The sequence below is a fragment of the Chrysoperla carnea genome, chromosome 2 (assembly GCF_905475395.1).
Source record: "Chrysoperla carnea chromosome 2, inChrCarn1.1, whole genome shotgun sequence".
In the NCBI taxonomy this organism is placed as follows: domain Eukaryota; kingdom Metazoa; phylum Arthropoda; class Insecta; order Neuroptera; family Chrysopidae; genus Chrysoperla; species Chrysoperla carnea.
In genome coordinates this window covers 95,343,729-95,369,367 of record NC_058338.1, presented here as the reverse complement: position 1 = coordinate 95,369,367, position 25,639 = coordinate 95,343,729, and the positions used below count along the sequence as shown (strand labels likewise).

Here is a 25,639-nt window from a genome sequence, read left to right as displayed (position 1 = left end):
ATTTTATTAAGGAACCCTTCAAAAAAAGAAAAACACACAACAAAAATATAATAAAAAATTGTGACAACAAAATTATTATATTTTGAATCAAAGAGTACAGGTTAGAGAGAGTATATTGATCAGGAAATAAATCAAAGGTTTTTTTAGACCGTAAGACAGTGACACATTTAGGTGCTTTATTTTTCTCACTTCTACTTCGAAGAGAGCTGAAAAGTACAATCAAAATCGTGCAGAACGACATATAATGAGTAATCGATTATTATGACGAATTTGAAAATTTCGCTATCCCAAAATTAACGCAATATTTGAATGTTTCACAATTTGCGCGGAAAAATTTTAACAATTAAAATGCCGTTCCGATTGGAATTAAAGTTATCCCAAAACCATGATTGTGGAAACTTCCAGGCTCCACTCAGCACTCTCGCCACTTGTCGTTCCAAAAAGCGTATCTGCTTCTTTTCTGTATGTCAACAATGGCGTGACGATAGACTTATAGTGCTCAGGAACCCCAAAAGGTTAAAGAAGGATCTGGGTATCTCCAGTGTCGTTATAACCGATTTTGTTTTGACTGTAATATCCTTTTGAAGTCTTCTCTATCCTATTCTCTTTGATTTTGAGTAAAAATAAATTAAAAAATTGTCATACGTACTTAATATTTTTATAAGTTAAATATAAAATTCAACATCCACTGACCACTACCCCCCAGCAAATTTTCTTCAGAATCAGAAGTAATATTGTGCTATTTGTTGTTTTTTTTAAATTAAAAATTCCCGCCATAAATATGTTGACTTGGCAATTTTATTTTTAATAAATATTTATCATTTTTATCGAAAATGGAGGCAAACCATTTTCTTAAAATTGCAACTTTCTAAAACCTTTGCACTGAATAACACAATCAAACTGACCTGGGTTTCAGGCCACTCTGGCGGTAAAGGGAATGAAGCAGCAGACTTGTTGGCACGCGAAGGGTCGTCTCAAACACTCCTTTTACCAAAATGCTACGTAATTTACCGAATCAAGGGATGGCTACGACAAGACCATACTGATTATTGGGACTTTACGCAATGTGTTCGGCAGGCCAAACTGTGCATAACGACAGCTAGACCAATCGACTGTGATCGCCTGAAACACACTTGAGCACAGTTGAAAAGGGTGGTGGGACTCTTGACAGGACAGTCGATTGAACTACCATCTTCATAACATGGAGATCTCTGATGATCCCACTTGTAAGGTCTGCATGGAGGTCGGTGAAACATCCAAAGCTGTGAACTTTCTTAGTGGCATATGACCACCACAGACTTCATCTACTTAAAATAGCATCTCTTACTCGGGACGTGTCACCTCCAGGTGATAGGTTGTTCTTAAGAAGGGCACAAAGACTTCTTGGTCTAGGTGCTACGGACCTATTTGAAATACCCCTCTTATGTATTAGTATTACTATTAGTTCGGAATTTTATAATACTCGAAAAAGAGCAATTTTGAACAAAAACTAAATGCAAAAATCGATTTTTTTTTTAAATTAATCGAATATTTTCTATGGTAACGCCCGAAATCTCGATAATTAGTTATTGTTTTACTTCGATCCTTCTCTCAATAATAAAAAAAAAGAAAATGATTTGTCAACATATTCTGGCCTGAATAAACAAAAGTAACTTTTTATTTTATTTCGTTTTATATAAAAATTAGTACAAGTTTATAATCAGAAGGAAAGGGGTTAATTATAGCAGCAAAGCCATTTTATGTTGAAAATTGTTCCTCCCGAGAAAAATTAATTTTTTTTTTTATTAATATAGTTTATATTTATATATATATATAATTTTTTTTTTAAATATGTATAAAATTATTAATTATATTTTTATTAATACAACTACCTACAATTAATTATAGAAATTTTCGAAGAGCTGAGTACTTTTCGGATACGTGAAAAAGGGAGTAAACTATGAAGAGTCTATGTAAATTCAATTTTGAGTGGAAAAAATATTTCCCATAATAAACCCTACAACAGAAGATTCGCTCCCCTCCTTCATCCATTCTTTTTCATCCTAAAGAATCGATTACAAAAAAAAAAAACTAATTTGACGTAATTTTGTTTTACTAACTCCAGTAGTTTTGGTTGTAAGTTGAAGAAATTATCCAAACTCTTTTTAATCCTCGACGCAAAAAGTGGGATGTTATAAATTTGATCGCTGTGTGTCAGTGTGTGTGTGTGTGTGTATGTGTCTTCGTAGCTCCTAAATGGATGAACCGATTAAAAATTTTTTTTTGTTTGAAAAATAATTTAATGGAGAGTGTTCTTCCGTATGTTTCAAGTCGGTTCAGTTTGGCGAAAGCTACAAGAAACAAAACAGCATTTTTTGGAAGATGTTTTAAATTTTGTAAATTTCATTTGTATATTAACAAGACCAATTTCAATAAAGGTCTCAGCACGAAACAATTGATGCAAAAGAACTCTCTGCTACAACTTTGTCGCCTATTCAATGCAACGACCTGCGTACTTCGCTCTTCGCCACTTTTGATGTCATCACGACAGTCCTGACAATCATAATAAGCAGCCCCGACCATAAAAGACTGTATCTCATGGATAAAATATTTTCATTTGTAAGCAAAAAAGAAGATCGAGACTATTCAAACATAATCTCGTTGTAATCTCGAATATAGGTCGCTATCACAACTTTTTACGTTACTTCTGATGTCGCAGCGACTTGTATGGTGATAATCTTGACGAACAAATAATTTTAAAAAAATAGCTACTTCCAACAAGTCGTTCCATATATAATTATTTCCAAGATAAAGTCAAGATTGGGGACACTAGACAGTTAGAATTAAGAGACAGGCTCCTTCATATGATGCTACCTACTTTTTCTATCGCGGGTCTTAAGAAAATATAAATACTTCTGAATCGAAGCCTCTTGGACTTGTAAACAAAAGAAAATATTAAGGCGATTCGTAAACGATATAAATATTTTATCTCAAATAGTCAAAATTCGGAGTTAGGATGCTACCGCAATTTTTACTCCATTTTTGACATCGCCGCGACGATCTTTTGACTGTTGAGAGATAGGTTATCAAACTCCAGCAATCAGTCACTGAGTATCACGATTCTTTTTGAGTCCGTGTCTAGTTATTTTTTGAGGTAGATTTTAGTTCTAAACTTTCAAGGCGCCAAAATTAAACTTACATACACACTTATTGTTGCATCCATTTTGTACGCAGCTCTTCGAATTTTGTTAACGCTCGTCGTATAAAAAAAATTCATATTTCTACGACGTGATGTGATCTTCCAGTGATCGGACAACAAAAATTTTAGCCGAAAGACATAAAAAAGAGATTTTTAAATGTTTGTTTTTATTTTTATTTAAAATATTTTTGTTTAAATTATTGTTTGTTTTTTTTTTTTGGATGATTATCATAATTATTAATATTTTAATTATTAATAGTTCAGAAAATATAAAATAAAAAGTAATCAAACCGCACAATATGCGCCTTGCCACGCACGCGCACATGCCAAACCTATAATTACAAAAGCACACACTTCCTACGTTTTACTGGTTCTGGTGGTTCCAATGCAGCTAATATTGCTTCATCAAATACATTTTTTAATCCTTTCTGAAAATTCGAAAAAAAAAATTCATGATAAATGGTAAGTAACTTGGTAATCTAAACTAGAACTACTGAAAAAGCGGTCCACTTCCTGTTTAAATTAGTACGAATTTTTATCATCAGTTAGCAGTATTGCAACTCTCATGGTCAGTTATAAATAAAGCTTTATATTGTCAAGTACACTGTGTCCAAAAATGAATTTCTATCTAGGAATAAAAGGACAGCAATAAGAACGGCGATGTTGAGTTTACATTTTAAGAGTTATGATTTGACATTAAAAAATAAATGGCCGTTCATTAGAAGACAGTTGGAGGTTAAGTAAAATGAAGTGTTACAATACAAAACAACGAATTCTCATTGACAAGAATTATTATCAAAGTGATGAAAGTTTTGCAGCCACAGTTCGCAAAATGCGTACAATTATGAGCCATGGAAATGCTCCAAATGAAGCCACTGTGTGACTGTGAAGATTAATGAAAAAAGGGCGGCAGGTTTAAAATGTTTGGATTCAAAACATTATATTGAAATGAAATGTAAATATAGACTTACTTGAGTTAAAGCAGAGCATTCAACATATTTAACAGCTCGTAATTCTCTTGCTAATTTTTCACCTTGTTCGAATGTGATAGGTTTTTGTTTATTTTTTGCCAATTTTTCGATAACAGCACCATCGTCACGTAAATCAATTTGTGTTCCAACTAATAAAAATGGTGTCTTTTGACAATGATGCGTTATTTCTGGTACCCACTGTAATTGAAAAAAAAAATGAAATTTAGATCAAATTTTGAACTCATTTTTTGTTGAAATTTATTTCCCTTACCTTTTCTTTTACATTTTCAAATGATGACGGACTAACAACGGAAAAACATACGAGGAAGACATCTGTTTGTGGATAACTTAATGGTCGAAGTCTGTCATAATCTTCCTGTCCTGTTTAGTAAAAAATAAATTATAATAATTTTATCAAATATGTTTTAGTTGAAGAAATAAGGCAATGGGGTTCGGAATTTAATAGTATAACTCCGATTTTTTACGAGACTGGGCGCAAAATGTTAATATGAGAGGGTAGAAAAAATTCAGTTTGGACAGAAAGGGTGGTTTTTAAATTTACGCGCTCATAAGTTTGTAATAATCAATCGTGCTGAAAAAAATCATGGAAATAGAAAATTTATTTAAAAAACGACGAGGTTTAAGAAAAAATGTCAAAGGACAAAATTACTTTTTACTTTCTGACCAAACTGATTGTTTCGTAAAAATCGGAGTTGTACTATCTGTTTGTGGATAACTTAATGGTCGAAGTCTGTCATAATCTTCCTGTCCTGTTTAGTAAAAAATAAATTATAATAATTTTATCAAATATGTTTTAGTTGAAGAAATAAGGCAATGGGGTTCGGAATTTAATAGTATAACTCCGATTTTTTACGAGACTGGGCGCAAAATGTTAATATGAGAGGGTAGAAAAAATTCAGTTTGGACAGAAAGGATGGTTTTTAAATTTACGCGCTTATAAGTTTGTAATAATCAATCGTGCTGAAAAAAATCATGGAAATAGAAAATTTATTTAAAAAACGACGAGGTTTAAGAAAAAATGTCAAAGGACAAAATTACTTTTTACTTTCTGACCAAACTGATTGTTTCGTAAAAATCGGAGTTGTACTATTAAATTCCGACCTTTTGGTCATTTTTCGGTTTTTTTACCTCGATTATTATACTAGGCCAGACGTAATTTATGACAATCATTTCAGAACGACTAAAAATTTAAGTCTATTAAATCGTTAAAGTACCTGGAAGACCATTATTACTATTCTTATTTTTTGATAAACCGAATCGAACCTAGGTAAATCGATTTATTGCTCCCGAAACTTCCTGCATGCTAAATTTCATGAAAATCGTTGCGGCCGTTTCTGAGATAAATGACGTTTTCTAAAATAGACCTTTTTCACATTTTTTTTCTTTTTTTTTAAATGAAAGTAAATGTCTTGATAAATGGGCTAATTTTTTCCCCGATTTTTTTGAAGCCATATGACCGAGAAAACAAGACAATGAAAATCATTAAAATTCAAATTGGCGAAAACGATCCGGAAACACACGATGTTACACGAAGGTTGGTTTGACGTCATTTAAAGTTGATAATAATGATATATTAATAAGACTGTTGACACTGTTTTATTGTCATTGCTTGTCATATTTCAAATATTGCGATTTTTTAACAATTTTTTTAATAGTGTTTTTATTGTTAAAAATGCGTAATTTTTGAGTTACAGTTTCTACTCGACCTATATTTTCATAAAAAATTATCAAAAAGCATTTCTGTTTTTCATGAAAAAAGTCTATTAAAACCTAGCTAGATCGATTTTTCTCCCCAAAAACCCCCCGCATACTAAATTTCAGAAAATCGTTGGAGCCGTTTCCGAGATTTCTGATATCTATACAAGAATGTCTCGTTTAAATATACAAGACAAGCAGACAAGCGAAAACGAACAATTGACTTAGTTGTTGAAATATTTTTTTTATAAATTAAAAGAATTTAAAAAATCAACACAATTATGGCGACCTTTCGGCCGTCATTTATATTTTTGGTTTTTAAAAATTTCTAAAGAATTTTCTATAGTTTATTTCCTTTTTTTTTGAGAATGTTTCACGAGATTACTAGTTGAAGCTACCTGCAAATTTTCTCAATCTCTATCTTTTATAGTTTTGGAGAAAATGGACACCAAAGTTTTATCTTAATTTGCGCCTTCACGGAAAAACAGTGACGTTAACAAAAAAATGTTTCAAACAAAATTTGTTTATTTTTATATAAGACTATAAGGAACATTTTTCACATATAAACTTCTGTTCTGTCTCTAACGGTTTACAAGATGGGTCTCAAAGACCCATGACCCAATTGACCAATGTTGCTCATTTACGAACTTAGCCTCACTTTTTACGTCTTGTTACAAACTTGGGACTAAACTTAGTATACCTTGATATATTACATATATACAGGTATAATAAATTTGTCATCTACGAAACTTTGCATAATAGGGTATTCCACTATTTCTTGCCAAAAACTTAAATTAAATTTTAAACCCTTTTTAAACTGTTGAAAACGCGGGCATCCAATTTGATGACGTAATATCGGTATCATTATACGAAATAACACAAATAATTTTGACAGATATATTCATAGACATCTGATTATAATAAATATAAATACTTATTATCTATGGATATATTATATCCAGCTGTCTACACTGAACTAATTAATGGTCTATGACTCATACCGCTATGACATCACAGCAGGACTTACCCACGCTTTAGGTCCCGTGATATACAGTTTAAAAATTACGATTTTTAATTTTAATATTATACAAGAAAAATGTGCTTTTATGACTCGAAATCAGAATATTTAAGTATATTTTTACATAAATTTTAACTTTTTTCAAATTTCATGATTTATTTTTGACAAACGATAATACCCTATTGTTTGCTTACTCAAACGTTCTAAAATGACAATCAAATACTACGCCAAATTCGATAAGTAAAGGAAAATTAGGAAAATTTTAAAACATACCTGCAGTATCAAATAATCCTAAAGTATATGGTTCACCGCCGATCATAACCGTAACGGCATAATTATCGAATACTGTCGGCACATACTCCGATGGAAATTTATTTGTGGTATAACTATAAAAGAACAGATAAAATAACATTAAATACTCTGTAAATATTGAAAATTAAACCCAAAAAGCCACAATAAATAAATGTCTGGAACTGATTCCAAAAATATATATTCTGATTAAAAAAAAAATTTACTAAGATATTTCGAATTCAAACACAGAACCCCAATTAAGTCTTTTTATATCAATTCCAGCGGCGAGTAGTTTTTTTTAAATAAATTTCCCTGTGCTAAATAAAATTCAAAATATCCTAACTGATTTCTAGGTCGATTGTCATCATGATTTTTGTATCATATTCTTTATTACTCGTCGCCAAATTATAGTCGAACAAATAAGAATTATGGAAAAATTATAAATACAAAAATTAAGGTGTATTTACCTGATAAGTAAACATGTTTTACCAACAGCACCATCTCCAACGACAACACATTTAATTGTCTGCATTTTTACCTAAAAATAGCACAAAAAATTTTGTATTCACGGCATTTCTTTCAATTCAAAACTTTCTGACTCACACAAATAGTAAATTCACGGAAAAAGTTCGTTAAACTTGACAAGTTCTATCGTTTGACATAAATCGTCAAAAAATGAGTCGTCACATAAATTTGTGAGAACACTTCGAGCTATATAAATTCTTATATCATAGAAAAAAAAATACTGAAAAATGCGGCCATCTTACTGTATAGCGTCATGCAGGTATTGGAAAAAAATGTTTTTTTTTTTTTGTTTCATCTACCGCTACGAATTGTTTCAGAAAATTGTTTAGTAAAATAGAAATGAAAAAAATGTACCTTAAATAAATTAAACTATCAAATATCAAATAATTAAATTTTATTAATTTTTATACATTCCATTAAAATAAAACGAACATATGACAATCTAAAAGTCTCGTATTTAGGGCTTGGCCAATCTTATTCATTACACTTCAAATTCTAGGCAATTTGCTTGGAGAGTGATGCCATCTTACACATTTTTTATTAAATTTTTATTTCAAATTTTTTAATTAAACTTTAAAATTAATAATAATTCAGATCAAAATAATGAAATTTTTTTACAAGTTTATCGAAAAATCTAATTATTATATGCATTTCTAATAAGGTTTTAAGTACGACAAATAATAATGGAAAATTGAAAAATGTACAAGCACTGGTCAGGGCAACTTATTATAAAACAAGTGAAAACAAACAATTGACTGAGTTAATTGTTGAAACACCCTGTATAGACAGTTTCGATCATGAATGTTTTTCGATTATCAAACATTTATCTCAAGTAAATGGTGAGCCCTGACCGCGTCCTTTCGAAATTTCATATTATCCGACAAGTTTGATATGAAAATTTAAGACTAAGGATTTGAAGCTACATTCAATTTTTCAACTTTCCATCTTGTATAGTTTTAGAAAATGGAGACTTTTGTTCTAGGCTAATTTGTGTCCTCACGGGTAAGCAAAGATGTTTGCGGAAAAAATATTTCAAACAAAAGTTGTTAATTTTTTCCATAGAGAACACCTTTTATACTTTTGCTCTATCTATTACGGTTTGGAGATGGATTCTACGATTCAAGAACCAATTGACCTATGTTGCTCATTTACGAACTTAAATTCACTTTTTACGTCTTGAACACAGCTCCGTATACTTAGCAGATAAAATTGTTATTTTTCACTCAAACTATTTCCATTCATTTGGGAATCGTTTGGGAGGATTTGGGAATATAATTTTAGAATTTGGGAATTATTAGTTTTCCTGTAATTAATGATTCTTTTTTCAGCGTATAGTTAGCAGGTAGGAAATTAAATCCACTTAATTTTTATGTTATTCGAAAGGAAATCATTTGGGAATTACGATAAACACGGTTTCAGAGTTTGGGAATGTATAATTAATTAATTACACCTATTTTTTAGTTGATTGACAGGTTATGTTAATTAACCGTACACCTGAACCATTAATTATTATATAGCAGTATGGCGACAATATTCAAATATTACTGAATAATTTATTTTATAATTTATGTAAATGTTAAGTTTTATTTTGCCTTAAAACTGTTCTTATTCAATTGGAAATCGTTTGGGAAGATTTAGGAATATATTTTTATTATTTAGGACTGATTAGTTTTCATTTAATTAATTAGTTCTTCAAAGCGTATACTTAGAAGGTAAAAAATTAAATTTTCACCATTTTTACGTTATTTGATAATAATTTACATGGAGACTAATCTAATTAATTTGGGAATCACATTAAACACGGTTTCATCATTTGGGAAAGTATAATTAATTTATTAAATACATTTATTTTTTAGTTGATTTTTGTGGTTATATTAATGGCGGCAATATTCAAATGATACTTCATTTTAAAATACGATATATTATCACTATATTGGCATAGATAATATATGGTGTTTAATGCATTCCCGTTTTTAATTGATATAATTTCGCAAACTCAAGTACGCCTGATCCCTGCTTCATATAAAGAGTTTATAGCATATACTTGAAACTCGATAAATAACTTTTGTCGATAAAAAAAAGCTTCAAACAAAACATTTTGGGTGAATATGCGCACATCTTACGCAGATATTTATAAACTTGACCTAAGATTTCAAGTTCAATGAAAAGCTCAATCTACTCCGTAATTGGTAACAGATAGAGAAACACTTTAAATTAGAAAGTTTTTATGGTTAAAAATGTAACATTTTTGTTCGAAACATTTGCCGAAAACAGTATGGTTAACGAAAAAACAGACTGAAAAGTTTTACCCAAAATAATTATAACTTATAATTGTTTCTACATCATCAAGACACTCTTCGAAAAATATTTTCTAATAAATCCAATAAAAGTGGTTTATTTTTCCATAAAAACCATTTTTTGTTCAAATTGGAATGAAGAAACACGCAAAAAAATTAAAACTCTGTCTCAACTATTCGGTTATTTACAAAAAAAAAATAAGTGCTCGGCTATTGTTTGTAAGTTATGGATCAGATTGAATTTTTTATTGAACCCGAAAACTTGATCGAATTGAATACCCGTATAAGATGTGTACCTTTGAATATATCATTTTTCGTTTGAAGCATTTTCCGGGGTTCAACTTATTTTTCGAGTTTTACGTATATATCAAGTTAAAAACTCTGTAAAATGCTCAAACCAACTCAACCAAATTTGTGAGATTTAGTAGTACAAAAAGAAAACCAAATTAAATACATTTCAAATACCTCCTACGCTAGCTTGTACCTACTATAAGAGAATAAATATTTTATTTACAATTTTATCAATACAAATGCAGTTTTTATTTCATGATCAATTTATTTATCTTTATTAGAATAAACAGTTAGACTATCAATAATTTTCCTTCCTATCCACATCTTATCCACACTTCACACTTCTTAATTAACACTTCTTTTATTGGACGAATTATTAATCTTTAATAAAAATAAGAAAAATTTGAAAGTAATTTCGCATAAAGCATTAATCTGCACCTACATAAAAAATGATACAAATGATCATATAGAAAATATCCATTGAATATTTTGACATTAATCACTCCCAAAACACTTCAAACAAACCTTCACAAACGATTCCTGATCTTTGAAAATTTCCCGATTAAATAAAAATAGTTTTAATGTCAAATAAACATTTACATAAATTAAAAAACAAAATTATTGTAAATGAAGTAACATTTGAATATTGCCGCCATTAATATAACCACAAAAAATCAACTAAAAAATAAATGTAAGTAATAAAATAATTTTAGTGTCCCAAATGATGAAACCGTGATTAATATGATTCCCAAATTAATTAGATTAGTCTCCATGTAAATTATTATCAAATAACGTAAAAATGGTGAAAATTTAATTTTTTACCTTCTAAGTATACGCTTTGAAAAACTAATTATTTACATGAAAACTAATCAGTCCTAAATAATAAAATTATATTCCTAAATCTTCCCAAACGATTTCCAATTGAATAAGAACAGTTTTAAGGCAAAATAAAACTTAACATTTACATAAATTATAAAATAAATTATTCAGTAATATTTGAATATTGGCGCCATACTGCTATATAACAATTAATGGTTCAGGTGTACGGTTAATTAACATAACCTATCAATCAACTAAAAAATAGGTGTAATTAATTAATTATACATTCCCAAACTCTGAAACCGTGTTTATCGTAATTCCCAAATGATTTCCTTTCGAATAACATAAAAATTAAGTGGATTTAATTTCCTACCTGCTAACTATACGCTGAAAAAAGAATCATTAATTACAGGAAAACTAATAATTCCCAAATTCTAAAATTATATTCCCAAATCATCCCAAACGATTCCCAAATGAATGGAAATAGTTTGAGTGAAAAATAACAATTTTATCTGCTAACTATACGGAGCTCTTGAACACGCCGCTATAAAAATTTCTTTCTCTTTTTGTTTTTGAGTTATCATGCTGACCGACAGACGGGCGAACACATTATAGGTAATTTTATGTATATCTATACCAAATATTGTTCATATCATCAATATTTCTGAGCATTACAAACTTTGGACTAAAATTAGTATACCTTGATATATATTTCATATATACCGGGTATAATCATTGGCACATCAGACAAAAGCACTAACTTTTTTTCAAAAACATGTGCTTCAAGCTTTCAACTAATCCATGAAAAAAATTGGGAATTGGCCATGTTGAATTTTATGGCAGCCATTTTGAGCGGCATTTGATGTCTAAATGTATCTATTTGATGTCAGGACCCATTTTGCTTATTATAAAATCACGGACACATCAGATGAAAGCAACAAAATTTTTTTTTAAACTTGTGCTTCAAGCTTTCAATCATTAATCCATTAAAAAAAAATTGTGTTTTGGCCATGTTGGATTTAATGGTGCGGTCATTTTAAAATTTTACGCGGTATTTGGTGTCAAGACTTTTTTTATAGATTTAGCAAAAGAGTTCAATTTTATAATAATCTAAAAGGTGAATCAATATTTTACGATTGCGAATTCGTAATAAACATTTTACAAAAATAAAAAATTTTAAAAAATCGTCACCCAATCGAAGATTGTAGTCAATTTTCTTAGGATTAAAGAGAAATAATACACCCTTCTGCTCTAATTAAAAACAAACAAACTTAGAAACTTTTGCTTTTTTTTTTTTTAATTTTAAGCTAAAAACTTGATAGTCAAGTGTGAAATATACAAGTTGATGAACCCCAGCCCCACCGACTAGACTTCTAGCAAAACTTTAATTATAAGTCTGTGATGAACTCTAGCCTACCAAAAAAAAAAGTATTAACGCCAATTTAAGTTAAACAAAATTAACAAAATATTTGGATAGGAACAAAAAGCTTTTGAATCATTTTCTAAATAATGACTAAGATACTTAATAAATACCTAATCTTAATTAATTAAGATAAGATTCCCTCAAAAGTTACATCAGCTCACCGCAAACAATAGACGAATATTTAGAGGCGAGTAGGCAGCCCACTAAACGTTAAAATAGAGGTTATACATCAAAGATGATTATTTCAGTTTGACAGAATATTTTTTTCAATCGTAATTCGAACAATTCTATAAAATAAAAATATTTCTACAAAACTTTTTACTTAAAAAAAAAAAAATATTTAAAATCATTTCCATATTTTGAATTGTGTTTGAATCATTATCAATGTTGTTTAATTCATAAAAGTTTCATATAAATACGAAAAATCAAAAATTTAAAAATATGGCAGATCTTGATAAATGGATAGAAATTGCAAAAGAATGCAAATATTTACCAGAAAACGATTTGAAATGTTTATGTGATTTGGTGTGTGATTTATTGTTAGAGGAATCAAATGTGCAACCAGTATCAACACCTGTGACGGTTTGTGGGGATATTCATGGACAGGTAACCTTAACAATCTAATATATTTTAATATTTCGCCTTCTTTCCATTAAATGTATCCCAAATTCTCAAAGCATGCTACGTTTAGGTAATTCGGAACTTATATCAAAGTTTTTCTTTTGTTTGAACTCGGTAAAACGAGTAATATATTAAATACTTCGTGATGAAATGTAAGGACCATTTTTATTTTATCGAAAAAGGTAAAGTTTTAAACGTATTCGAGGAGAAGTAAGCACAAATTTTAAAAATGGGTCATTTTAGGGAAAAAAAAATTAATTTTACTCCCCGAGGTACCTTTCTGACAGTGATCGGAAAGTAAAAATAGAATGATAGAGATTTATTATGGAAATCAGGGAAATCTAAGAAGTCACGCTCAATGAGTAATCAGCTAAAAAATAGTGTTTGCAACTCGCGTTGATTGTTTAAGCCGAAATCGATTCAAATATTCTTTAAAGTCCGAAATTTAAATGTTTTTTAACCAGGTAGAGGAATTATTTTTGAAAACTATAATTCTGATCAATTTTTTACCTAGATTTTTGTATTTATTAGGTCAAAATTAGTTGAGAAAATAATTTTTATAAAATTCAGAAACAAAAAACTTAGATCGAAATTTTCGAATCCATTTTTTGGTGTTTTTCAAATCATTTGGAGTGAATATTTTGAAAACTATGATTCTGATCAATTTTTTAACTAGATTTTTGTATTTTTTGAGTCAAAATTAGTCTAAAAAAATGTTTTAGACTAATTTTAATTTTAGACTATTTTTAGACAGACGGGCCTTTTAAGCAAAATCGTTGCGGGTATTACAGGATGCATCACGATTATTGCAGGATTTATCACAGTGGGAAGGGGGAAGAAACGATGTATCATCTTGCCTATCACTGTCCAGCTCTCCAGTTATGAGAAGACAGACTCACTTGAGCCAGCCTTTCTTTGACGACCTCTTAGATTTGAATTCGGTTCACGTTAAAGCATTCTTGCTGTTCTTACAAGTGAAATTTATAAAATCCGCGAGAACACTCTCCATTAAATTACCTTTTCTTTAGAACCTTTTCGAAAATGAACCGATTTTAAGGATCATCGTCTATTTTTTAGTTGTTCCGGGTACGGAACTCTAAACTCATACTCGAAATTTAGCTAAGAACACTCCCCATTAAATTACTCTTCAAACGAAACAAAAAAATCCAAATTGGTTCATCTGTTTAGGCGCTACGATGCCACAGACAGGCATACATTGCGGTCAAAATTTTAACACCCTCTTTTTTTGGTTTGGGGGTTAAAAATGCTCCAAATGGTTCATGGAGTAGGGACCAGGGATGGTTCAACCTTTTCTCAGTATCTCAACGGACTTTTTGGTCTAAGTATGTCCCACCTCAGCAGAGCTACTCTAACCTTACGACTATTGGATATAACGAATATAATTGTGTTCTTTTTTGTTGCAGTTTTACGATTTAGAAGAACTATTTCGATGTGGTGGTCAAGTACCTGACACAAATTATATATTTATGGGTGATTTTGTGGATCGTGGATATTATAGTTTAGAAACATTAACACGATTGTTAACGTTAAAAGCACGTTGGCCCGATAAAATAACGTTACTCCGTGGCAACCATGAGAGTCGACAGATAACACAAGTTTATGGATTTTATGATGAATGTTTAAGTAAATATGGTAATGCTAATGCATGGAAGTATTGTTGTCGAGTTTTTGATTTATTAACTGTGGCCGCTGTAAGTATGATTTTGGGAGGAAGGGGAGGGGGTTCAAACGTGTGTTAATCATGTTAGGTCAATAAAAACAAGAAACTCTTTTCGAACAAGGGAACATTTTATTATGTCAAAATATGATGATATTCGGTCACTATTTTACAGGAAGTTAATTCTGCGAGCTACAGAAAAAAAGTTTTTCCTAAAATTGTTTGTACATCGGCCTCTAAGCTGCAATGTTTATTAACCAATGTTAATTATTATTCTAAATAAGAATATGATTTTCAAAAAAATCAGAGCCAAAACTTTGATCGATATTTTGGAATCCATTTTTTGATTATTTTTAAATCATTTATAGTGAAAACTATGATTCTGATCAATATTTTTTAAGTACATTTTTGTATTTTTAGAGTTGAAAATTAGTTGATGATTTTCATAAAAATCAGAGATTAAAAACTGGGATCGAAATTTTCGAATCCAGTTTTTGGTGTTTTTCCAATAATTTAGAGTGATTATTTTGAAAATTATGATTATGATCAATTTTTTAACTGGATTTTTTTTTTTTTTTTTTTTTGGGTCAAAATGAGTAGAAAATCATTTTTATCAAATTTGGAAAAAATAAAATTTGGTTCGATTTTTTCGAATTTTTCCTTACTCCTTAAAAAAAATGCAAAAATTCGAGAAATATTTTTAGTTTCTCATCTTAATAAAAGTAATTTTTTTAGACTAATTTTGACTCAAAAAATACAAAAATCTAGTTAAACAAGTGAAAACAAATAATTAACTGAGTTAATTGTTGAAATACCATGTATAGGCAGTGTTGATAACTCTGTCACATTTCACATACATACATATCTGACAAATTTAACTGATATTCTCATATAATGCGCAAGTGTTGATGCGCAATCGTTTGTTTTTTTTGACGTCATGTAAATAACAAAAGATATTCACTTTGATATTCCTATATTAATACATACTATAAAATTTGTACCTAATTAACGCCCTCGTGGGTAAACAGTGATGTTTACAAAAAAATGTTTCAAACAAAAGTTGTTTATTTTTTTGTAAGGAATATTTTTTACATTTAAACTTTTATTCTATCTCTAACGGTTTACAAGATGGGTACTACGGACCCATGACCCAATTGACCCATGTTGCTCATTTACGAACTTGACCTCACTTTTTACATCCTAAGCACGCTGTAAAAATTTCAGCTTGATATCTCTTTTCGTTTTTGAGTAATCGTGACCACAGACGGACGGCCGGACGGACAACCGGAAATGGATTAATTAGGTGATTTTATGAACACCTATACCAATTTTTTTTTTTGTAGCATCAATATTTTTAGGCGTTACAAACTTGGGACTAAACTTATAATACTATGTATATTTCATATATACATGGTATAAAAATTGATCAGAATCGCAGTTTTCAAAATAGTCACTCTAAATAATTGAAAAAATACAAAAAAATGGGTTCGAAAACGCGATCAAAATTTGTTGTCTGCGAATTTTATGAAAATTATTTTCTAAACGCCCCACCTTGTTTAAAAACATAAAAATTTCGGACCTGATCATCTTTTCTGTAAAACTAATATTTAAGAATATTGAAATGCATTTGTATAATTTAAAAAAAAAATGTCTACGAGCCCCGGATGTTGATCCCAGGACCTGGGCCTAAGTACTTTTTGACAATTCTTTTACAAGCTCGTTCCTTTTTTTGCAGTTAATTGATGAACAAATTTTATGTGTACATGGTGGTCTAAGTCCCGATATCATAACATTAGATCAAATTCGATCAATTGATCGTAATCAAGAAATACCACACAAAGGTGCATTTTGTGATTTAGTATGGTCCGATCCAGAGGATGTTGATACATGGTCGATAAGTCCAAGAGGTGCTGGTTACTTATTTGGTGCTCGAGTCACACATGAATTTATGGACGTAAATGCATTGTCACTAATATGTCGTGCACATCAATTAGTACATGAAGGTAAGATGATCTTAATAATACTGATAGGAAGCGTACAGTAATTGGGACCCTAGAACCTAGATCAAGGATTCCTGTCTGCCCGCCTTGAGAACAGTCTGTCATCCGGAAGCAAAACGCCTAGGAGGTGCTATGTTCAACAGATGAAGCTATAGAATTCTGTCGAGATCAGAAGCCACGCAGAATTCTAACAGCTTCTGTTCCGGGATTGCTTCCAGGATTTATGGGTCCAAGATTTCAAACCCTAACATTCTATACTTAGCTCTTCGTAGATTTTTACAAATAAAATAAATGGATATTTCATTGTCCTCCATTAAGGCTCTACAAATTGGATCATCTCAGGTCCCCAAGTTATGAAGGTTACCATCTCCAATCGGCAGTGTCGTGTCAAGTGTCCCAACACTCTGCATTCTCAAGTGTATTCTAGCGAGTTTCTACTCAATACAACTACTTGTCTTGCTGTGATTTTTTACAGCTTAGCCTGTCACATGCTCTGCGCAAAATTCCAGTAATAAAACTGTAAATTACGGAGCATTTTGCTATGGAAATGACAGGCTCAAGTGATAGGGTTGTTTGAGACGACCTTTCTCGTGCTAACGAGTCCGTTGCCTCATTCCCTTTAACGGGAATAGAGTGGCTCAGTACCCAGATCAATGTGATCAGACAGTTTTATTGAGAAGATGGTATTTCACAACTAGTTAGAAAGGATAAGGAGAAGGCCCCATTTTTCCAATTGGTCCCTCTTAGAAAATGCCCAGAGCCCCACAATCGACGGGAGCCTCGTCCTGCATTAAAAAAAAATCATTCTTTGCAATTTTCGTTCCATTTTACACCATAATTACACGATTCATCGACAAAAAAGTTGATTGGCAATACGATTTTTGAAGTTACTATCCCCAAACTTTTGAAGTATTAGTATTATGTTTCTTTTATTGGTTTTATATAATTTAATTCGGTTCAATTGTGAACATTGAAAGAAATTCGATTTTCCAACTATCAAAATACTTAAAATAAGACGAAATGCGGCAACGACATTGAATAATTATCTAATTGGTACACGAATTTAATCGAAAAACATATCCAGGGAAAACTAAGCGTTAATAATTTGTATTTCATAACAGGAAAATGAGATATTTTTTTAACACATCAATTTGTTTATACAAACTGACACAAAGAATGAGCCTGTCTCTTTTCTGTATGTGAGAAATGACGTGACCATGCACATAGAAAAAAGTAGTGCGTTCTCGATCTCATCCTTAGGTGACTAGGGCCTCCAAAAAGTAGCACTGTAAGGGAGAGGCTAAAGACAAATAATATTATTAATGGGAAATTTGTTTATTTCAGGTTATAAATATATGTTTGATGATAAATTAGTAACCGTATGGTCAGCACCAAATTATTGTTATCGTTGTGGAAATATTGCCAGTATATTAGAATTTAGTTCGACAGATAATCGTCAAGCGAAAATATTTAAAGCGGTACCTGATTCAGAACGTGTCATTCCACCAAGAAATACAACACCCTACTTCTTATAAACTTACTAAAACAGCCAATCAAAAACGAAAAAAATTAATTATATTTATAACTTTTTTCACAATTAACAAAAACACGTTCCTTTTGCCCAAAAAAAAAAAAAAAAAAAATCTTTTATAGATACGATCAATTTTTATGTATCCGCGTATCCAGATGTCGTCGATGTTCGTTAGGCCTTATATCAATATTATAGTCTAAGGTGGAATCAATCATGATTTTTTATTTTTTGGATATGCAAGTTTTGGTTCGAATTTAAAGGAAGTTAGCCTTATTTTTAAAAATGTCGATGCACAAAGTATACAGGATTTTCTATAATTAACCGTAGAACGTTAAACTTCCTGAATAAGCTTGAACTGAAAGCAGAACAAATCTATTACGTTTTATTTATGTTTATGGAAATGACCATTTTCAAACTTTTATAAGAACTTATACTTTTTGCAAAACTCTATGATCCTCCTGGAGATGATTGAAAAGATCTCCGTAAATTAGAAAAAATCTTAAGATCCGATCACAATATAAATTAAATAAAAACATGATTTCTTTTAAATTTAGGTCCAAACTTACGTTGAAACGAAGATTTACGAGCGATCGTTTCTTAAACTATTTTTCGGATTTGTTTCATTTTGTGTTTGCTTGCATTTAAACTGCAACGACAGTTCATAATTTAAGGGAAGTGTCTTGGTGCGTTATTCTTCCGCCTTTTCAGGAAGCGTGAACATTTTTTTAATTGTGCAACATGCTGAATAGGGGAAAGTGTGGTACAATTTTCTTGCTTTGACTACGGAGTCTACTTTGGTACACATTCGGAAGCTCGGTTAGAAGGGGGAAGGTTTTAGTACAGAAGTTACGCTGAGCTACGTCAGGTAAAAGGTAGCAATGAAGCAAAGCTACGAAATTTTCCTGATATATTTTTTTGACACAATGAAAATAATTTGCTGTTTAAGTTACGTCATACTGTAAGAAATGCCGTAAACCGTAATACCAGTGTTTCAGAGAATAAAAATTGTTTTCTTGACTTGATAATAAAAAAAAAATATATTATATTCGAGGGGGCATCGTGGTAAAGGCTACAGTTCAATTGGCTAAATGGAGGGAGGGAGTGGTTTCAAAGAGGCTGAGATTTAAGCCACTTAAGTTATAACCACTTCCAAGTGAAAAATCGTCCATTTTATTTTCAAAAAATCAATATTTTCAGTATAACTAAACAATAGACGTATTAAGATAACGGCTTGATCTCATATTAAATCTGTGAAATTCGGTCTGAAATTTCTCTTGGAATAAGATATTAATCTTCCGATTGTTCTCCTGTGCCCCAGCTTCCCCTATGTATTGAAGATGTTCACATAGGAAATAATTGAATGTTTCAAGCCCCTGAAAAGAAAAGTACTATAATAATTTTTGTGTAAAATAAGTTAATAAACAAGACCCTGACCAATAGCTTCTCAATTCCAGCCGTCCTGAAATGACTTATCAGAAACAACTCACTTTAACGTGTTTTGGTGTATGACGGCCATTTTAATACAAAAAAAAACATATCTTAATTGATTTATTAAGAAGGATTCCCCTACAACGTTTCAAAATTGGAGCATTGCGTTTGATATGAAGTCGTGTATATGCACACAGGAAACCGTTGATAAAGATGTCTTAAAAAGTAAATGCATACTTTTAAAATATTGTTTAATAAAATTTTAAAATATTTTTTTTCTTATAGTGTTTTTATTATTATTTGTTGATCCTTTTTAATCCTTGAATAGAATAACATCCAGGTTTTTGTTACATCTAAAGAAGTAACCTCATGATGAAGCTTGATGGTGATTTGGCAGGTCAATTTAGAGTTTCACTTAGCTGAAAGTTATGTCAAAATGTAAAAATGGAGATGATAAATAAACTACTATATCACAGGTTATAGTTTATTTTAAATTAAAAACTGTAATCTGTGAACTATATCTATAATGGCTGCTGAATATTATCAATTGTGGGTTTATCCATTGTAGAAGTAAACAGGGAATGCTTTTGTGCAGGTAGGAGTAGGATAGGGACATTCTCTCCTCACTCTCGGTAATCACCCTCGCACGGTACCCAGCATGAAGCATATAACCTTCATGGTACCCAGTCATCGCCATATTGATTATTTGTTTATGTTCTAGCCATGAAGAGAACGATCGCTACGTGTTAAAGCATTAGCGCGTCTGTCCCTGAAAATTTGTAGAACTTATAGTTCATTTTTCAGCCACCAGGCACGCTGTCATCAAGAAGTAGTATCTGCGAAGTTAGCTGTTTATGAGTACAAGTAGATGGAGTTAGTTGCATAATCTACAAATTGATATATCATTTCAAATTAGCGCACAACAGCCCGCTTTTATTGATACTACTTAGCGGTTGCAGCGCCTCACTTATTTTATCCATATTTCGGGGACAATATTTTCTATAGCGATCGTTCTCCTTCTTATAACCTTCATGGTTCTAGCTGTTAAGATGGTCAATGTTTTGTTTACATATTTGCAATGTCGAGTTGTCTCATAAAAAATTGAAAAAACCTGAGGCGGAAAAAATTCATTAATTATTAATTCATTGTAAGGAACGATTTTTTCATTACTAAAATCAAGGAATGTTCACACAAACGTAAAAAAAAAATTTTGTCATAGGTGTTCATAAAATCATCTAATTAGTCCATTTCCGGTTGTCCGTCCGTCCGTCCGTTCGTCTGTGGACACGATAACTCAAAAACAAAAAAAGATATCGAGCTGAAATTTTTACAGCGTACTCAGGACGTAAAAAGTGAGGTCAAGTTCGTAAATGAGCATCATAGGTCAATTGGGTCTTGGGTCCGAAGGACCCATCTTGTAAACCGTTAGAGATAGAACAAAAGTTTAAATGTAAAAAATGTTCCTTATCAAAAATTAAACAACTTTTGTTTGAAACATTTTTTCGTAAACATCACTGTTTACCCGTGAGGGCGCCAATTAGGCGGAAATTTTATAATATGTACTATACTTGATTATCAGTTATGTATGTGTCACATGTTTGTATGTGTAATGTGATAAAGAAATCAACACTGACTATGCATGGCATTTCAATAATTAACTCAGTCAATTGTTTGTTTTCACTTGTTCTTTACAAATTTTACTTTTCTCTTGAATACAAGATTATTTATTTATGTTGTCCACACACGTCAACCATATGTCATAACATGTTTCCATGCTTACAAACGAATCAAAAACACTTAAAGAAGGCTTTGAGCATACTTTCAGCATGCGCCTAGTTAACAGCCAATAGAAAGTAGGCACAATGATAGCCTGCCTCTTCCCCCTGAGTGAGACTCACCCCACTCGGTTATACTCCATCCCTTTTAAAATATTCCTATATCCATGCGGAAGATAGTCATGACAAAATATGTTGCCGATTAAGTTCTCTACGGGCTCAAAATTAACGCAAGAAGTAATTTTGTTAGAAACCACAGTTTTTTAATTAAAAATTGTAAATTATTTATTAATTCATAAGGTTAAAATTCCAAGATCTTGATGGCACATAGATTTTTGTCGAAATTTTCCTTGATCATGATGCATAAATGTCGTTAAATAGTGGTGAAGCAGATCTGAATTTTCTCCCACAAGGCGTGGATGGTCGCATAGACTTTCTGCCTGGAGCCTCAACTTCAAAAAAACTTCACGAAAAAAAGTCTCATGATCTAATCTCTCTGAATCTTTAAAAAATTTATTTACTCACATTTGATGAAGCTACATCAGTATTTCAACCATAGTTTACACGAAAATCGTGAGGTGTATAGCTGCTTAAACTTTATTATTTTAAAATCTTTGCCCTAAGTTTCAGTGAATGGCCACAATGGCGCTCGCGAGAAGGATCAAACTATTATCATATAGAAACAAAAAATTGTAATTGTGTTTCATTTTTAGATCCTTTAATTCCTTTGTATTCGTCGTCACAGTTGTCTTTTTTATGTTCAATTTATCCCATTTTGGATTATTAAACAATATTCAAACAATAATTTATTTCGTTGAACTGCGAAATTTTTTATGAAAACAAACAATTGACTGAGTTAATTGTTGAAATACCATGCATAGTCAGTGTTGATTTCTTTATCACATTACACATACAAACATGTGACATATACATAACTGATAATCAAGTATAGTACATATTATAAAGTTTCCGCCTAATTGGCGCCCTCACGGGTAAACAGTGATATTTACAAGAAAATGTTTCAAACAAAAGTTGTTTAATTTTTGATAAGGAACATTTTTTACATTTGAACTTTTGTTCTATCTCTAACGGTTTACAAGATGGGTCCTACGGACCCAAGACCCAATTGACCTATGATGCTCATTTACGAACTTGACCTCACTTTTTACGTCCTGAGTACGCTGTAAAAATTTCAGCTCGATATCTTTTTTCGTTTTTGAGCTATCGTGTCCACAGACGGACGGACGGAAGGACAACCGGAAATAGACTAATTAGATGATTTTATGAACACCTATGACAAAATTTTTTTCCCAGCATCATTATTTTTAAGCGTTACAAACTTGGGACTAAACTTAATATACTATGTATATTTCATATATACATGGTATAATTATTGTTATTTAATTGGATGGTGTCCAAAAACGGGGTGACAGTATATATTGAACTGTATTCCGTTTTAACCAGTAACTATTATTGATAACTGGGAGTTGCAACTCGCCAAATGGTGATAATATTTCGTACTAGTTAATATCAGAAGAAGACCCGAATTCAGTAGTTAAAATTTGTACTTGTACTTACTATTTTTTAAGGCCAATAAAAATATTCAAATTCAAATCAGATATATCCCGGCAACTGGCAATAAAATTAATGGGCCGTTTTTTCAGTAGTTCCAATTTTAGACTACCTGATTATTTAACATTTGTCAACAGCTGGCAATAAAAGTATACTGAATAAACGCCATCTTTCACAGTAGTAACAGTGTATATTGGAACGCACCCTTTATTATAATATAGTCATCAGGATCATCAACCTTAAAATCATTCAAATCATTGAAATAACTTTTAGGTTATAACATGTTTACATAAATTGTTAAAAATATATTATATAATCAAAAATTTATTTAATATTTAACCTTGCAATAAAATTTACTTTAAATAATCAATTTCGAGAAGACAGTGAAACAAATTGTAATGGACCGTGTACGCATTACATATGAAAACCCAGATACCAGTAGTGATAAGAAACCTGAACTCATTCATGAAAATGATAAAAATTCAATTACAATCAACTGTGAAAATAATATTAAAATGGAAAAACAATTAAATACAGAATTTATAATAAAAGAGGAAATATTAGAAGACATCGATGTCAACATGGAAAGTGGACACATTGAAGAAGGCCTGGAACATAGTTTTATAATGGAACCTGGCGGCAGAATTAAGAATGAAGTTCTAAACGATTGTTATTCATTGGAATGTATACCAACTAAAAATGAAAAACTGGAAAATAGCACCGAATACATTCATGAAAATGAGAAAAATTCAACTACTTTAATTAACTACGAAAATATTAAGCTTGAAAAACAATTAAATACAGAGCTCATAATTAAAGATGAAACAAATTATGAAAAAATACAAGATAATTATGAAAAAAAATCATTTTTATGTGATATTTGTAATAAAACATGTACTCGGTATTATAACTTAGTTCGACATAAACGAATACACAGTAGAGAAGAACAATTTTCATGTCGTGTTTGTTTTAAAATATTTACTCAGAAAAGTGATTTAGTTCGACATAAACGAATTCATAACGGAGAAAAACTATTTGCATGTGATGTTTGTAATAAAGCATTTACTCAGCATTATAACTTAGTTTTACATAAACGAATTCACACCGGAGAAAAACCATTTTCATGTAATATATGTAATAAAGCATTTAGTCTGCTAGGTAATTTAGTTTCACACAAACGAATTCATAGTGGAGAAAAATCATTTTCATGTAATATTTGCAATAAAACATTTGCTCAGAAAGGTTCGCTAGTTTCACATAAACGAATTCACACCGGAGAAAAACCATTTTCATGTAATATTTGTAATAAAACATTTCGACATAAAATTTCTGTAATTGGTCATAAACGTATTCATACTAAATAAAAATCATTTTAATGTAATATATTTTAGATAATTTTTCCTTAAAATATATTTGTTTATTTTTTGTTGATAATTTTTGTAAATAACGTTTTTTTGGTTTAAAAATAAAAAACCCTATTATGTTAAATAAAATCTGAAAAGAAAGAAACAAGTCCAGTAGTTTATATAGCGATTTTAATCGATTATTATAACCAATTAATAGATTTAGCTTGGTTTCATTTTTATCCGTGTTTTCAGAAAAAACTTCCCTTGCAAAATATGACTCTTCCTGACATCTATTTTCGAAGAAAAAAAGTACATTGCCGGGACATTCAAATTGGTATTTGTGTGGAGACATTTTAAATGGTTCCTTGTATTAGTGATAAAATTTTTGTGACTTTTTAACTTAAAGAATACCGAGTAAAGCTCGGCCATCCAGGTACCTACTTAGTTATTAATTAATAAATTTATGAAAAAAAAAGCATTGATATTTTTTATATTAAATTATCTGATCTAAAGTTTATGTCTGAACTAATTTTACGATAATAACCTACCGTTTTTGTGGCTTTTTACCTCGCGTAAATAATAACATCAACTTCTCAAATTTGCAGCCGTTTTGAAATGTTTGTTCAATATATTACGTCTGAACCGAGGCCGATGCGAAGAAGAGTTACAAAACATTCACATATACAATCTGATAAATTCTTATTAAACTCGGCCTCTTATAATTTGACCTTGTTTAAAATGTTTAATTAAATTTAAACACATAAAATTTATTACCTATTCTCTGAATCATTAAATGCCGGTAAGTATATTGATTCAAGAGCTGGTGGTCAAATTTTTATAATTTTATATAGATTCCAACAATTTTGTATTTTAGGATCAATTCTTGTTCGGTTGCAATAACTCAAGTTTTAATAAAGATATTTGAAAAAATATTCTTAAACTAGAACAAATTTGCAATTTTCTCATATATAACTATGTGAGGTTTTCTTTCGCTAAGCGCTCTCTTTCGACTTAGCGAAAGAGAGCGCTTATATAGCGGGCCAGAAAAATGATAAAACTTAATAGTTAAAATCGTGCTAGCTTCGTTGGTACTGCATAAAACGTATTTTTATGTGCATAACATTAAAATATAGACTCATACCTTTAAAATGAATACCTT

The 25,639-nt window shown here is 30.7% G+C and overlaps 3 protein-coding genes across 4 annotated transcripts; 2 read left to right on the top strand and 1 right to left on the bottom strand.

Moving 5' to 3' along the window:
* Positions 1-1,845: 1,845 nt before the first annotated feature.
* LOC123291789 (cdc42 homolog) lies at positions 1,846-8,186 on the bottom strand. 2 transcript variants are annotated; one of them, XM_044872208.1, is made up of 6 exons: positions 8,054-8,186; positions 7,642-7,712; positions 7,157-7,269; positions 4,421-4,530; positions 4,150-4,347; positions 1,846-3,606 (listed from the first exon to the last, which is right to left on the bottom strand). In XM_044872208.1, the coding sequence occupies exons 2-6, from the start codon at positions 7,704-7,706 to the stop codon at positions 3,517-3,519; spliced, it is 576 nt and encodes a 191-aa protein (XP_044728143.1). In that variant the 5' UTR covers positions 7,707-7,712; positions 8,054-8,186; the 3' UTR covers positions 1,846-3,516. The 2 variants fall into 2 exon arrangements, with proteins under 2 accessions (XP_044728143.1, XP_044728144.1); XM_044872209.1 differs by lacking the exon at positions 8,054-8,186 and adding an exon at positions 7,778-7,903.
* Positions 8,187-12,845: 4,659 nt separating this feature from the next.
* On the top strand, positions 12,846-19,392 carry LOC123291778 (serine/threonine-protein phosphatase 6 catalytic subunit). Its single transcript, XM_044872196.1, has 4 exons — positions 12,846-13,135; positions 14,575-14,862; positions 16,564-16,831; positions 18,173-19,392. Exons 1-4 carry the CDS (start codon positions 12,971-12,973, stop codon positions 18,361-18,363), a joined length of 912 nt encoding a protein of 303 aa, XP_044728131.1. The 5' UTR covers positions 12,846-12,970; the 3' UTR covers positions 18,364-19,392.
* A 4,076-nt stretch (positions 19,393-23,468) lies between these two features.
* On the top strand, positions 23,469-25,230 carry LOC123293074. The gene is made up of 3 exons (XM_044873790.1): positions 23,469-23,848; positions 23,882-23,939; positions 25,086-25,230. The coding sequence occupies exons 1-3, from the start codon at positions 23,533-23,535 to the stop codon at positions 25,228-25,230; spliced, it is 519 nt and encodes a 172-aa protein (XP_044729725.1). The 5' UTR covers positions 23,469-23,532.
* The last annotated feature ends 409 nt before the right edge of the window (positions 25,231-25,639 follow it).